This window comes from Lissotriton helveticus, chromosome 10 (assembly GCF_964261635.1).
Source record: "Lissotriton helveticus chromosome 10, aLisHel1.1, whole genome shotgun sequence".
Classification (NCBI taxonomy): Eukaryota; Metazoa; Chordata; class Amphibia; order Caudata; family Salamandridae; genus Lissotriton; species Lissotriton helveticus.
The window spans coordinates 182,785,449-182,801,683 of NC_136071.1; the positions used below are offsets into that span (position 1 = coordinate 182,785,449).

Below are 16,235 nucleotides of genomic sequence, written 5' to 3' on the forward strand. Positions count from 1 at the left end.
GTGGTTAACGGAGGAGGTGGAAGAAAGCACTCATTGCTTGGCACTGGTCGTTGGTTTACGGCTGCTTGATACCTCTGCCCTTGACTGATATCTGTACTGTGTCTCTTTTGGTTATTGAGGTTGCTGTTTTGCCATTGGAGCCAATAAGCTGTTTGAACCCTCAGATGGAAGTACCAGTGGTCATAAGGCCTATAGGAATATCTCCTATATTCCTTCTTTTTCTCCAACCCAACGGCTGTCAGTGTGTCGAGTTAAGTCTTCATGCGAGACATTTCATAGGCATGAGAACCTAATAAGGTGTTTCCTGAAAAAGGGAGGTTTAAAATTCGGTGTATGGCTTCGGTTTTCAACACTGTGAATCTGAGCCAAGATGAGCAGCGAAGCGTTAGACCATGACAATATTTGGGTCCTGCTAGTGTGGATGTATCTGTTGCAGCACTAATGATCTGATTTGACTCCATCATACTCTTGTTGACAGTTTCTTGAAAGTCTTGACATCTGTCTCTGGGCAGGTCTTCTATAGATTGCTGGATAGAGTCCCAAACCCACCTGTCCTATCTCCCAAGAACAACAGTCGTGCTAGCAGCCTTCATAGTGACAGCTGAGGTACTGCACACTTTTCTACCCACAGACTTCAACGTTTTACTATCCCAGTCCGGAGGAACAGTTAATGTGTAGGGCTGACACATACAGTTTTTGGGCAGCCGACACTATGACAGTCTTGTGTAGCAACAGCACAAAGAAATTATGGATCCTGATTCAGAGATTAGTATTTTTTCCTATTAGCACCATAGTGCAGCCTTAACGAAAGCTGGTGTCAAAAAGCTCCATAGCTGGTTCTGAAAGACCTGGAAGCAATGGTCTAGAGGTGGACCTTTTTTGAAGTATTTCGAAAAATGACCCAAGTTGTCACTGTGGTAGTTGGCAAATCGATATTTAATTTGTTGGCACTCCTGATAAGAACCTCCTGGAAAGTGTTTATATCAACAGGAGACATTCTCCCTGGAGGAGAGTCTCCTAATGTAGGCGAATACAGACCAGAATAGGATATCCTGTGATTAGACTTTTCCAATCTAGATGAATGAATCTATCTTCGCCTCGAATGGGATCTCCTGGGAGATCTTGAATTGTGACGCCCGCGACAAGATCTTGACCTTGTCCTAGACATGTTGCTGCCAGTTCTGGTATGATGGGAGTAAGATCTAGGGTGCCTTGGTGGAGATGCCACTAATACAAGTACCTGTGGTGGCTGAGGAGGAGCGGCTGACCGAGTTGGTGGGTGAATTACAGCTGGAATTTCTGGGTGTGGAAGAAGAGGTGGGAGTGTAGAAGAGGTGAAGAAAACTCCATTGGAACTTAAGGCTGCATTGGTGAATCTGGACTGATGACTCTGCAGATGCTGTTCTGGTGGAGTACTCTGAATCTGATGAAGAGCTTTCATCCATGAGTCATTCCGACTGCTTCGTCTGGGTGGGAAGTTTAGTGATGTCTCGACGTCGCCCTCCTCCTTGTCGTTTTCATGTGTTATCAACAACAAACCAGTTCTTGATGGCTAGGTTTAATACCTCTTCGACATCCTAGATATTCAACAGGGGCATTGCTTCTCACCATATCTTCTCCTTCTCGATATTCCTCTTCTGGAGTCCTCGGAGTTAGATATGGGCCTTCTCCAGTGCTCGACTTGACCCTGCAGACAAATCTGACTATTGGTGGGAGGAGGTATGACCTTCTCCAACAGGATTGCCAGAGGGCTATGGCCCAGCTTTAAAGAATCTACCGCCTCAGATAGACTAATATGAATCCTTGCAGTCTGCCTTTCCTTTTTTGTAAGTAGTAGGCTGGCATATCTTCCGGAGAGAAAACGCCTGCGGCAGTCCGGTTTCCAAGGGGGGGTGGCATTTTATGCTGGACACACCTAGGGGGTGAGCCCATGGCTCTGTCAGAGGGAAGAAGGGTCCAGACCTCTTGGGTTTGGGCAAAGAGATGTGCTGTGGGAGTTGTTTTGTGCCTAGAAGGAAATTATCTAAGAATAGGTAGGGCTGCCCCCTGGGGATTGTAGCCCCATTGGCTGGTGAGTCCTCCCTACCCACAATCTTGATATTGGCATAAAAACATCATCCCTGGCCTCCATCCTCCGAACACTTCTAACTCAGAAAGGACAGAAAGACTGCACCTATGGACATCAGAAGGAGAGACTCATTCTCAAGACAGGTCTCTCATTCTCAAGACAGGTCTTCAGAAAGAGTAGGGCTGCTCCTACTGTTGAACCCATGGTGAGAGACCCCAATGGCCAGACCAGCTCCCACTTGTTCCAATGTCCAGTGAGTAGACTTTAAGAGCTAATTGACTAGCCTCTTGTTAAGCTTAAGGAATACTAAAATCTAAAGTAGCATGCACCTGCACAGTGCACAGCTGACCAGTTCACACAGGATTTGTGAGATTGAGCCCTATCCCTCAAGTGGCGGCTCCTAGGTCCTGGACCTTTGGTTAGTGTTAGGGTTCACTCTTCCTCCCCACAGAACTGCAACCTGCAAGACACAGGCAAAAGATTACATTATTTGTACATAGTCTGAGGCTAGTAGACTACAGCTGTTTGCCAGTTTGTGGGTAGCCTTGAATGCAGTTGCCATATTGCTGGACTTTGCCTGTCCATTAACATCCAGCCCAATACTGGACTCAAGCTGCAGAGAACCCCACTAACCTCCACGTCAACGAGAAAAAGGACCAGAAATGTGTCTAGGTGTAAAGGAAAAATCTTGACCAGGTCCAACCTGGTGCCCACATCCAACTCCTACTTCCATCGCTGTCGGCCTAAAACTTTGACTTCCCACATGGACCCTTGCGTTGGAGGCTCCTAAACTATTGCTGATAGTGACAAACAGTGATTTATTAAAATCTGGGCGAGAGAGGAAGGGGAAGAAGCAACACAGAAGGGGAGGTCGAGAGGGGGCAAGAAGCAACAAGGAGAAGGGGTTAAAGTAAGATACAGAGAAGGGGTGGGGAGGGTGGGAAGAAGCAACCTGGAGAAGGGGTGGGCGGGAGGGTGGGGAGAAGCAACACTAAGAAGGGGTGGGTCGGTGGGTGTATAGCGAAAAGCGACGCAGAGAAGGGGTTGGTGGAAGGGTTGGGAAATCAATACAGAGAAGGGATGGGTTGGAAAAGCAACTCTGAGAAGGGGTGAGTGGGAAAGGGAAGATGAAATAGTACCTCAATCACAGTCTGGGCGGTGTGGACATATAACAAAAAGTTTCTTTTTTGGCTTATGTATCAGTACACACAGTAAAACAACATGTTAACAATAGACATCCTCAAACACGTCACGTCACAGAGAGAACAAGCTGATATTACATGTAATGTAACGTAAAACGTAAATCAATCTCTTTTTTTAGTTGACGAAGGTGGAGCCCAGCCAATGCTAGCCTTCCCAACTTCCATCTGTATCAACAATAACATTCAAGCATCCGAGGAAGCGGCAGAATCATCCTTGTCAGCGGAGTTGAGCCGCGAGCTTCCGTCCAAACATCAAGATATTCGCCTATCTTATCAATATGCCTACACTTGTTTCAGCCGCACCTCTACTCCCACCGCCCATTCGGACCAGTGCATAATTTGTAAAAAACAAACAAAACAAAAAGTCTGGGGGCTCTTGTCAGGAGGCGGCTTGCACCAGCCCATTTCTCCTGTTAGCACCAACTAAAACAGAACCATGAAAGTGGGGGGTGGATGTGGCGTAATGGCCAGATCTGCCGACTTCGGAGCTGGGGAACTAGGTCCAGGTCTGTGGTTCTGAGCAAATCACTTACTTTCCTCTTTCCTAACATAAAGGTTCATGAAAAGCGCCAGTGTTGATGATTACGTGCCAGTGCTGAGCCCTGGAAACCACTCTCTCAAATTAAGCACAAATTCAGACACATTGGCCATCCAACGCACCAAACTGGGACCTCCTTGAGCCATCCTGTGATCACCACACTAGCTTAGCTAGTAATCGTAACAAATGCAACAAGCATTGGCATAGCCAATAGGTCTCGCCTTTGGGACCTTATAAGTGTTTAGTTATCCAGCACAATATCCTTGGTGCAACAACATCAAGTGGTGCATGGCTAAACGCGTATAAGGTCCCAAAGGCGAGACCTATTGGCTATGCCAATGCTTGTTGGTGAAGTGAGACGTATCAGATTATTCAATTTTAGCGTTCAATGTGAGAAACGTATTCCAGATCCAAGTCACCACGTGGGTAAGAGTTTAAAGCTTTGTTTTAAAGGAAGAAATGTTAACATAACAATGGTGCCCGGGAGTTAGGCTCCATTTCCGTCTGTAGGACCCTTGACGGTGAGAAGGTGTAAGATAACGCTGCAAGAGGCACATTTATTTATTGAGCAAGATGTGAGCTGCATGGCTCTGCAGACTGAAGATTTTCAATGTAGTCAGAGCTTTGCTTGCAATCTTCCTTACACTGATTTGAAAGATAATGTGCACGAAAACCCTTAAAATTGCAATTCCTCCGGATCTCCACGACAGTGGCAAAAAAATAGCAGAAATTCTTCTGAAATCGATTAAAAATAGCACATCTCTCTTGAATCAATTAATACTTAAATCAAGATTAGGAAAACTGACTTGTGTGGAATATGTCCCATGTTCAGTTTGCACACCTAATCATTAACAATAATGTGTGGTGCTTGCTCTCATAACACTACTAGTAGTAGCTGTCATTGTTACCCAACTTAATGCTACTTTTTTATGGACCCGAGGGAGATGAAAGGCAAAGCAAGTGCAGGGTGGATATGAACCCAAGACTTGCAGGTTTCACACTGATTTCAGTAGTGAGCTCTTAACTCGCTGAGCTACTTTCCGAGCGTCCCTGCTCCATCATTTCAAGCTTGTTGTCCTGGACACTTTCCATGTTATGTGCGTATGCGTTGATTTGCACTGCCTGTAAATACTGCTCATCATTTCAGGCTGCTTGTGCATGTTTTGAATAGTTTGTTTGCGTGAGCTGATTTGCACGGTCCATACCTTTCGATCGTCCTCTAAATGGAAAAATGTAGGTATGACATTACATGTCCTGACGCAGCAAAGTGACAATGATGCCAACAAATGGTAAGCAGTAGTTGGGCTACAAGCTGTTTATAGTAAGCCAAATCCCTCACAACGACGGCGCATGCACTGCCAGCAGGAGAACTAAAAATATATGTGCTATCTCTATAAACGGGAGTGGGAATTGTAATGTGTTTTCTTTTACTTATTACATGTTTTGGTACTGAGAAATACTTTGCACCTGTTTTACTTTGAGTTACTTCTGAATGCTCTGTGCCACAGCTACCCAGGGCTGAGCTGAAGTTGGATTTAAAGAAAACAAACTCGACCTGATGCACATTTGTCTCTTTATTACTTTGTGAGGTCTCACAACTACCCCAACCAATAATCCACTTTTCTCAACTGTAGGAAGCTGGCTCTGTACATACTATAGCAAAATGAGTTTTAGTGTGTACAGAGTAAAGTGGACCCCCAAAGTTAGCCAGATGTAAAAATAGATAGCACTTTACTCTATTTGTGGTAATGTGAGCGAGCAGTAAGGCTTTATCAGAGAGTAGTGTTAAGCATTTGTTGTACACACTCAGGCAGCAAATTATGTTGCACACGCAAAGACTAACCTTAGACCAATTTGATGTTTATAAAAATATGATTTAGTTATATTTATTTTCTGGAACCAAGCAAGCCTTGCACAGGTAAGTGTAAATGGTACTTTTCAAGGCAGGTTGAAGAATACAAGCAAGCTGAATGAAAATATCTTTGTTACAGGTTTGTAAATACTATCAGTACGTGCAAAATTACTGTTAGATTACTTTTCGGATTACTTTATAGATTACTTTTTCTACTCAGTGTGATATGCCTAGATATCGCACTGGGACATTTCCTAGAGAAAAGGTAAGTAAAGCAGTGTTTAGATATATATGCAGTTTTTCAAGTTCTCATTCAAAACCAAACCCACACTTAAAACAATTTTTTCAGAAAAGCAGTCAATGCAGTCCTACGGGAGGAAATTAACTTATCAGTTTCAAGGTAAGTACTTGGGTTTGGGAGTTGGTTTTCTGCGGTTAGGACCAGGGTTCCCCCAGGGTCAAGGATGCACTCTCAAAGCACCCTCAGTGGCACTAGGGCAGCCGGGTGCAGAGTGCAGAGGCCCAATGTTATCCAAAGGGGGCTAGGGGACCTCCAGTTTGTGGGTACTCGCAAGCAGGCCACAGGGTTGCGAGAGCAAAGCTCCTGGTGAAAAGCTCAGGCCAAAGGATGATCCATGTTAGCACCCAAAGTACACCCGCAGGGGTGGCTGAGTGCAGGGTGCAGTTTTGGCGTTAGGTGCTCTGTTGATTTCAATGGAGATTCTCCGGTTGCAACAAACACTGCAGGCTCGGGAACGAAGATCTTCTGGAGGTGACCACTGGTTAGAGAGGTAAGTTGAGATACCTGGACACCGTCGGTTGGGCCACCCAAGGCCGTGGGATGTCGTGTGCAGGGGTGTCTTTAGGCGTCGGGGTTTCTTACCAGCTCCAGTCGCAGTCTGGGGAACCCCCAGAAAGTGGCTGCCGGCGTCGATTGGAGATTCGAGGCAGGTCCGAGATCACCAGATCTCGGGTCTGTATCGCTGAGAGACCTCCTCGTGATGTTGGGCGTCGGGTGCAGAGCGTTGCAGACTCTCCAATTTGGCCAGAGCCAGATTCTGTTTAGCAAATCAGGTGCTCACAGGAGACAAAGTCTTGGTTTTGGAAAGCAGGGCAGGTCCTTCGGGTTCTTGAGAGCTTGTGGCTGCAGGACACACTGGGATTTTGTTGGAGCAGGTTCTAGGTGCGGACAGGCCGATAGGGCTGGGGCCAAGTCAGTGGCCGTCCTCCTCTTCTTAGTTCAGCATAGCTTTTTCGGTCCTCCTTGTCTTCTGGTCTGTTGTTGTCTGAGGAGGCAAGCTTCAGGGTTGCCTCTAAATACTAGATTTAAAGGGCGTGACCGGTAACTAAAGGTCTGGACCAATTTGTCCCTTCCTTTGGGTGGTTACACCCCCTATTATGCCACTCTCCAGTGGGAGGGGGGCATATGCCTATCTCTGGTTGGCTGGGTCCGCCATCTACAAGATGGCGGGGACTGAGAGTTTAGCTTCACCTCGCCTCCCCTACCTGAGGGGTGGGGTTTGTCAAAGGTGGCAACACCTCCCTTCCTCACTTGGTTTGCCTGCCGATTCTCCCTTCCAAAGTGGGGGTCAGAACCGGTGGGGGCCGGTTGCTGGAAGTAGCAAATGGCTAGGGTAGCAAGGTGGCAAGCCTTTTAAGCTTCCCCTTCGTGGACCCTGCCCATCCTGGGGGAGGAGGCTTGACACCTCGCCCCAGGATGTGCATTGTTCTAGACCCCCGAGAGCGGCAGGCTCTCGACCCAGGGGTCCAGAAACATGTCTGGTGGTGGCAGCTGGTGAGCAGCCACTCAATCAGGACACTAGAGTTGGGTCGTTTTTCAGGGGGCGTCTCTAAGATGCGCTCTGAGTGCATTTTTCATTAAATCCCTCACTGGCATCAGTGTGGGTTTAATGTGCTGACAAGTTTGATACCAAACTTCCCAGTTTTCAGTAAAGCCATTATAGTGCTGTGTAGTTCGTAATGACAAATTCCCGGTACCATATACTCTTAATGGCATTACTGCACTTACAATGTAAAAGAATTGGCTTAGACACTTTAAGGGTACAAGGCTCATGCACCTGTACCCTCACCACGGGTATAGTGCACCCAGATAGAGGGGTGGCTGACCTATGCCAGGCCAGTGGGTTGTAGGCATGGCACACCAGGAAAAACACACTTCACCTTTCGGCAACGTGAGGACGGATCCACCAGAAAATCTTTGATAGTTCTTTAATAGTGGAAATGCATACATCATAACTTGTTTCGACTTCACTCAATTTTTATTCATATGCTAATCCAAGAGTGGTCTTCCTCTTGTTTTTTTTAACCTCAAATACATCAACAGTGAAAAACATATGTTGCAGTAAAATACCTGAACACTGAAAAGGACTGAAAACAAGCATTGGCAAAGCCAATAGGTTCAATGTTCTGGCACGTGCAATGTTAGCAATTTGGAGTGATACTCGTCAGGAGTGGAGAGAAAAGGCTGCAGTTGTAGCGTAGTCTCATGTAGTTCAAAGCAAATGTTTAAAACGTTACAATGTCACTTACATTTCCACCTAAAAGCAGCGTTACTGTAACCATTGTGTGCGTGTGTGTGTGTGTGTATATATATATATATATATATATATATATATATATATATATATATATAATATGTATTTGTATATATGTATGTGTATGAGAAACTGTAAGTGAGCTTCAACTGCAATGCTAGCCATTACAGGTACATTTTTGTGGGTCAGCATTTTAGACTGTAAACGTACCTTCATTTATTTAAAATCGGTTTTCCAGAAATCCAATCAATGTAACCAATTGATCTGAAAGTCTTCAGTTTACCAAACTAAATTGCTACCAATTAAAATGTTTATAAAAAAAACATTCTGGAAATATTTATAGGAGAAGCATTTGGTTAGTGTTTAGCATTGCTAATACTCGCCACATAACTACCTGAACAATTGTCCAGTGGCTTACACGAGATGGGTTGAAAGCCAAGTTCAGTTACGGGTGGCCTTGTGTAACCCTGCAGACCCAGTTATTTAATTTGGCAGTTATAGGTCATCTTGTTGAAATTCTCGACGTAGAACCAGACCGGGGCAGCTCCTTCTCAAGAGCGGAGGAGCGTTGACCCGCCTGGTGCAAGCACAGCAGGCAAATACAAATAAATAAAAAGGCATGTGAATGCCATTTTATTTACTTGCCACCGCCCCAGCACACGCTGTGTACAGCGCAAGAGTGGGGATGGAGCTAAATCCTTCCAATGCCAGATGACTGCACTAGTCTACAGCACGCATGGTGGATTGGCCGGCCATCTTGCGACAGCCAGCCCAACATGCGCTCTGTAGACCCAACAATCCAAAGGCTGTTTCACAGCCTGAAGATTGCAGGCAAGGGACCCCAGACGTAAATTAAGCGCTGGATTGGCCTGCTCCAACCAATCCTGGAGCTACTCTCGTGCTGATGAGATTAGCTCCAAGATTAGTTGGATTGCATTCAAATCAGCAGGAAGGGAAGTCCTTCCCTTTGCTGCTTGTGGACAACCTGGATCCCGAGAGAGAAGTGCCACATTGATCAGCCTCCAGCTCTGTAATATGGTGACTTGTGCTCCATCGCATCTCACCATAATTCATTAATCCTAGCCACCACTGGAACCAGTGGCTAATTGATAGATAGCTAGAAGACTTTATTTCCAAACACCGGTCATTAAAACCCGCACAAATAAAATGTATGGCATTAAAACGGAGCGACTCGCAGTACTTGAATCCTTTTTTTACAACACAAAGGCTAAAATGCCGTCTATGATTATAACATATTTTCACATGAGTTACTAAAGTGAAGAAGTCTGTGGTTTAATACAATGTGGCCATGTCCTGATTTTAAAAAAAAGAAAATTTAATTTGTGTCTGTTGTTCTGTTCCCAGCTGAGACAGATCCACATGAAGGAAAAAGGAAAGTTGAATCTTTATGGCCTATTTTTCGAATTCATCACCAGAAAACTCGCTACATCTTTGATCTTTTTTACAAGAGGAAGGCTATTAGCAGAGGTAAACATTCTTAATTGAGTTAATTCACAAATTTAAAGAGACCTATCTACCTGTCATAGTCTTGGTTCTATTAAATGTGTCTTCAGAATAACCCTTTTGTGAAGGATGTAAAGTTCAAAGTATTGTGGTGTCTCTCCATGCATAATGTTAATTTGATGAATCATGATTTTTGTCCAGCAACATTTACGTTAAATGTGTAGGCTCATGCACCATCTGTAAACTACTGATTTTTGAGAGTTTGAGGAATGAAATGAAAATACTAATGAGGGAGGAATGCTGTATCAGTCAGTTTTTCAGGAAACCTCTTGCTGCATACAGTTGTAGGGTTTCTTTTTATACATTCATTTTTTTCCGTACAATTGTCCCTACTTATGGCAAAGCTGCATTGCCAGAAAATTGTTGAGTTTTATCCATAGAGTTCTAGAAAATGTAATTGTGGCACACAGTAAGGTATTGTGCTTTATGTTGGGCATGAATGTATTTATGCCTTTTATGTTGGGAAGGACACATGCAGTATGCTCAGGTTTTCTACTCTGGTTTGTGTCTCTATCAACATTCCGCTTTGGTTGCAATGTTGTACTAATTATGAGTGGCTGACACTTTAAAACTAATCTAGAGTTTGGTGCATAATTGGTTGGCAAACCACTTTGGTTCAGATTCTTTTTGAAGGGGGATTATCTCAATGTTATAACCTGATTAAGTGATTCCGTGCATTAAATGCGGCATAGAGTTTCTGTGCTCATTTTGCACCCATGTGCCCACTATTTAACATAGAGGGCAAACTCAAACTTAGTATGCACAGTAAATCCTCAATCCGGTTTGGTCAGTGTGAATAATGCACATCGAAATTTTACATGCTATTATCACTAGGTTCAGATATAACTGAAGAGCTTACTGTTTACCAAACAACGTTTGTGGCTTGCTATCAGTTGCTTGGGGGTGTCTGCTGCCATAGCATAGCTGTAAGACACGTTCCTAATGGCTGTCTGCTCTGCTCACCATAATTCCTGATTGCTCGGTCTGGAATGGTCATATAAAACTTAATAAATAAATAAACATGGACAAAATACTGTAAACTGTGCCCAATCATTGCAAGCCAGAATGATTTTTAAATGACAGTAGTTTTCTGTAGAAAGAACAGGGAGTTAGTTGTGTTTATTATCCAGTGTGGGCTTCTGACTTGCAGTGTCAACACCTCTGGAGAGCATTCATCTGTACACTAGCTTGCTGATTCGTCAGCTATGAGCTCTATGCTTCAGGCTATACAACATTTAGGAGGAAGGCTTCCCTGGAAGAGACAACTAGCAATTAAAGCGGAAGAAAAGTGGTGTTGCACATCCTGATCAGAACTTTTGGTCTCCTGAGAATTTCTGGGTCATTCTACATAAGGGTTCATGGAACAGAACTACCAGATATTGGGAGGTCCCTCTATTCTTTGACTACTACTGTAGGGTGAGTTGAACCAACTGCGGCTTCCTACATCTAGTGGTAGCCTGTTACTATTTTAGGTAGACTCTTGTGCATGCTTTGATCATTACAAGAGAACATGAATCTTTTCACCCATAACAGGCTGGCTGTCCTTTTAGCATGGTCCTTGCAGCACAAGGTGGTTCTCGAGTGCGTGTGAATCCTGTGCTAGTGAAGTGCCCATATTTTTCTCTCCTAATAAATAGTAAAAGTGCTTATTTGTCAGGTCAGTTGTCACAACTTAATCTGTGACATTACAGCTAGCAAAACACTATTCAGAAGCATAAACTTGAAGTACTGTTCATTTTACTTTTTACCCAGCTTCAGTTGGGCGACTGGAGTAAAGCTTTGACCCGCTCTTTTGTTTTTTACAGAACTCTACGAGTATTGCATTCGAGAAGGATATGCCGATAAAAACCTGATTGCAAAATGGAAGAAACAGGGTTACGAAAACTTATGTTGCCTGCGCTGCATCCAAACTCGTGACACTAACTTTGGAACAAATTGCATATGCAGAGTCCCGAAAAGCAAGCTGGAAGTGGTAGGCATTTCATTGTATTGTTACTTTAATTATAGATTCAACATGTATTTTAAGGTACAGTAGTTTGTTGGTAATCAGCAGCTGTACAGTTTCATATAAACCAGCGTGTGAACCGGTGTGATGAGGATGTGGGTATATTTTCTGAGGTTGACTGGACTGGCTGTGTCAATTGGTGTTAGGTTCTGAGTAAGTAGATGTAGTGCAAAGTAAAGCAATTGTGTTCAGGAGCTGCCACCCTTAAAATCATGGTTGTTAGCTCAGGTGTTTAATATGGCGCTGACATGCTGCCTTAAGGTAGCTTCAGAGTGCTCAGAGACACTCGCAAAGTATGCAGAAATTTAAAACTAAAGTAGTATCCAGACAGAGTGAGCATTATGAATGATGGGGTACTTAGGGCACATTTAAATCTGAGTGAAGTACAGAGGGCCTCATGAGTGAAGATGCGCTGACCTGGAGTTTGGGCAGTGCAAAAGTGCTGCATGCAGCTTTTTGCAGTTTCCTGTGGCCGATATGGGATCACCGTAAGCTGGAAATGGGGTCTTCCTGGAGTTTTTTTATATAGGTGTGCGGTGCATATGGTTTCTTCAAGCTTCAATACAGACACCCAAGCCACATCTCAGTCTGACAAGTCAATGCCTCAGCACACTTCTGCTGTCAGTGGCACATTCTAGAGCCTATGTTCAGGAGAATCTAAGTGTCACTGGGGTGGGGAATTAAGGAAGTTATCACACGCCTTCCCTTTATGCATTTTAAAGAGGGATCGGGAGTAACACAATATAATAAATGATAAAACTGGAAAAATTTGAATACACTTAAGGAGAGCTGAAACAATGTACTGTTACAGATCGAGAATTACATAGAAACCTAACAATAACTTGAAACAAAATGAATAGGTGTGCAACTTGTAGTATTTGTAAGAGATGGGTGAAATGAAATTACTACATCTTCCACAGTAATATCTAATATATAATGCACTCCTTTAAATGTCTAGGTGGCTAAGTTGCATGAACACTCATTATGCATGGAACATCTGTTAAGTAATCTCCATCAGTTCTCTTCCTCACCTTTCTGCTGTAATTTTCCTTCATAAAGTGTTGATTATCAAATGACTCCTCAGATGTCTTAGAAATGTCAGTATTACTTCCAGGATTATTAAACTGGACTACTCGCCCTAGATTCCAGATCTTACCATCTTGAGTTTTCACATTGTTGCGGAACAACTTAAGTACTCTCGTGTGTGGTAAATTTTGACCACCGGTCACTCGCAATGGGGCTTTTGACTTTGACCCAATCTCCTACATTCAACAATATTAATTTTGTGTGATATCCACCTCATATTTCCTTTTTCTTTCCTTTTGAAGCCTGAATTCTCTCCATCTCCAGGACTGTCTGGGTTTAACATCGATCCACCCCGTTTGCCATTTCATCCAGGCTGGAACTAATTTAGAAATTGGACTCCTCCCCCTCAGAAGTTCAAAAGGACCCCTATGTGTTGTTTGATGAGGTGTTAAACAGAAAGCTTTGACTCTCCTAAGTATTTCCTCCTTCCAACATATACTATCGGCTTTAGCAAGTTGGATTCATTCCGTTATATTTATATTAAATCTTTCTACTACGCTATTGGCCGCAGGATGATATAATGCACAAAGGCGATGCTTGATACCAGTGCTCTCTAAATGCTCTTGCATTTCTTTTGAACAAAATTGTGTCCCATTCTCAGAGAGAATTTATGATTGCAAGCCTTCCCTCATAAAAATCTCTTCTAGAAATGTTATCATACTCCTCGAGCTGAAGTCCGACACCAATTTCACTTCTGGGCACTGGGAATATTAATCCATCAGAGCTACAATATATGAGGTGTTCACTTCCCTGGGTAAAGGCCCTATGATGTGTATCACAATTTCATTCCAGGGCTCATTTAGAAGTTTGTGGGAGGTTATCATTGATTTTCTTGTGACCCAATTTTATTGCTATTTTTAAGAGAGGAACAGTTTCTGATCAATCTTTCTATTTGAAAGTTCGTATCAGGCCACCAGAAATCAAATCTGAGTCGTTCTTTGGTTTTTGTACACTGAGTGTCCTTCATGTGCCCTGTCAACTGGTTACTCTCAAATGTTATCTAGAGAAATTAACTTTGTACCATGAAATAGCCAACCCTAATTTTCCGCTTACTCATCTCAGATCATCCAATACTGTCGAATTCTGTCCCAGTCTTAATCACTATGAGTCCACCTTTTCATACACCTCAGCTTCACCTTAGCTAGAACCTCCTCTCCCAATTCCTCTTTCAAATATGTTTCTATAACCACTCCATCTGTTCCTACACAACTTTCTCTGCAATTGATTTCTGCTTTTCCATCGCCTCTGCTTCACTTTCATAGAGACGCTATATCAACCAACCTAAATAGTCAGCTGCCCTGTTCTTGGTAAATATTCTACATCAAAGTGAATTCTTGTAAATTAATTACCCACCACCTTATGCGGCTAGAGATAAAACCCAAACCTCTTTGAGAGGCTTATGGTGCGTGCTTATGTTCAATATACTGCCTCAAATGAAATTCCTAAATTTCTTCACAGTCCAAAATACTGCCAAGGCCTCCTCCATGATGACAGAATAATGTATTTACGCACCTCTCAAGGTTCTGGAGGCAAAAGCTATAGTCCTCTCTCCATTGGAATCCTTTTGTGACCGCACAGCACGTAGCCCTTTAGAGCTGGCATCAGTGGTGATACCTTTATTTCCAGGAACAAACATTTCTAATTTGGGAGCAATTCTTCAACTGTTTTTGACAACTTGAAACTAATCATCCCATGCATTATCCCATTCAAATGCTACTTTACTTTTTATTAACATTCTCATTTAAAATGTCCTTCTTACAAGATTTGTAATGAATTTTCTTTAGAATTCAATCATATTGAAAAGATCTTATTTGTTTGTAGGAGCAGCCATCTTCAGGATAGAATTCACCAGTTCTTCCTTCGGTTCTGTTGTTTCTCCACTGACTGTGACCTAAATCTATGATTTTTTTCACAACAAAATGTATATTTACCAGTTTTGACAGTTGGTCTGTATTCTCTGAATTTCTCTAGCACTAATTTGACCCATCATGTTGTGAACTTGTCTCACTGCAAACCGAAACATCATCCTGGTGGGATAAAACACCAGGTAGGGATTCCTATGGTCCATGTCAATGCTTTTCCTATGGAAACTAGGTCCTAACCATAAATATATATATATATATATATATATATATATATATATATATATATATATATATATATATATATATATATATATATATATATATATATATATATATATATATATATATATATATATATTCTCCACTCGCCCCCGTTTACAGCTACAAATCCTTCAACAAAACGGGTCCAGATCACGGTATTGTGCAATATTTTATCCTTTATTGGTGCAAGTCGACATAACGTGTTTCAGCTCTCACGGTAGCCTATATACACAGTTCACTTTACAGAAGAAGTTGCTTCCGGACTTAACTCCTTTTCTAAAAGTCCTCCGAGCCAAACTGAAACCTATAATCACCTACGGAAGTAAATCTATGACCGGTAGAGATGCCGCAACTCTTGACAGCATAATGGTATCCTCCTATAGAGCAATTTTCCTCCTTCCCAATTACGTTTCACCAGCTCAAATTAGGCTGGAATTTGGCCTTCAAAAACAGGCAGTAGAAAGGATGGGAGCCTTCATAAAAAGCTGGCACAAAATTAGAGCTGCTGAAATAAGGTCCTTAAATAATCATCTCTGGGTAGAGCTGGATCGCACCGTAAAAGTGCCAGCTTACATGTATCTTCAAGAATCCATTAAAACCTTAGGCTTGACAGACACCTGGAACATCTCAATCAGCCACTTGGAGTTTAAAAAACTAGTAACAAAGACAACAAGATTAATATCATCAATAGAGGACAAGAATACATTGTCCAAACGTGCTCACGCTTGGGCTGTGCTCAATAATTATGATGTCCTTAAACTCCAACCCTACCTTATGGCACATACAAAGATTGCCACCAAGGAAAAGTTCTTAAGACTTCGGCTGTGAGTTGGCCTGATTAATCCATTTCTACCACCTTGGGAAAGAAAGGGAGGCGATCAGCCTTGCCATCTGTGCACTTGCGGCACGGAGAGTCTTATTCATATTTTATGTATTTGCAAGAACTTAAAGGACATACGGATCTCCGTGTTGAAACCATTCTTTAATCTGCATGGCGTTAGGTCTTGCAGACAGGCGGTAATGCTGTGCTTTAATCCAACTTTAGTACAGCTCAATTGCCGTCTTGTAAAATTCTTTGAACTAACGGAAAAAAGGCTGAAACATGTATCCTCAGTTGTCATTGACTAGATCCGCTTAACGGCCCTGGCTCTTCAAGATCTTGCCTATTAAAGGTATCTTATGGCTTCCCAAATTGGTATTGCAAGCTACAAGCTGGACATTAGGCAGTTGTCTCATGCTGCGCAGGTGCTTCTCATCAGTTTAAAGTGATACATTTTAT

General features: G+C 42.9%; 1 protein-coding gene across 2 annotated transcripts in view; it reads left to right on the forward strand.

Moving 5' to 3' along the window:
* The window catches only part of BUD31 (BUD31 spliceosome associated protein), a 66,471-nt gene that overhangs the window by 39,802 nt on the left and 10,434 nt on the right, over positions 1-16,235 (forward strand). For both annotated transcript variants that reach the window (XM_078665056.1, XM_078665055.1), the window contains 2 exons: positions 9,581-9,703; positions 11,545-11,711. In XM_078665056.1, coding sequence (XP_078521182.1) covers positions 9,581-9,703; positions 11,545-11,711 — 290 coding nt within the window. The remainder of the gene's footprint in view (positions 1-9,580; positions 9,704-11,544; positions 11,712-16,235) is intronic.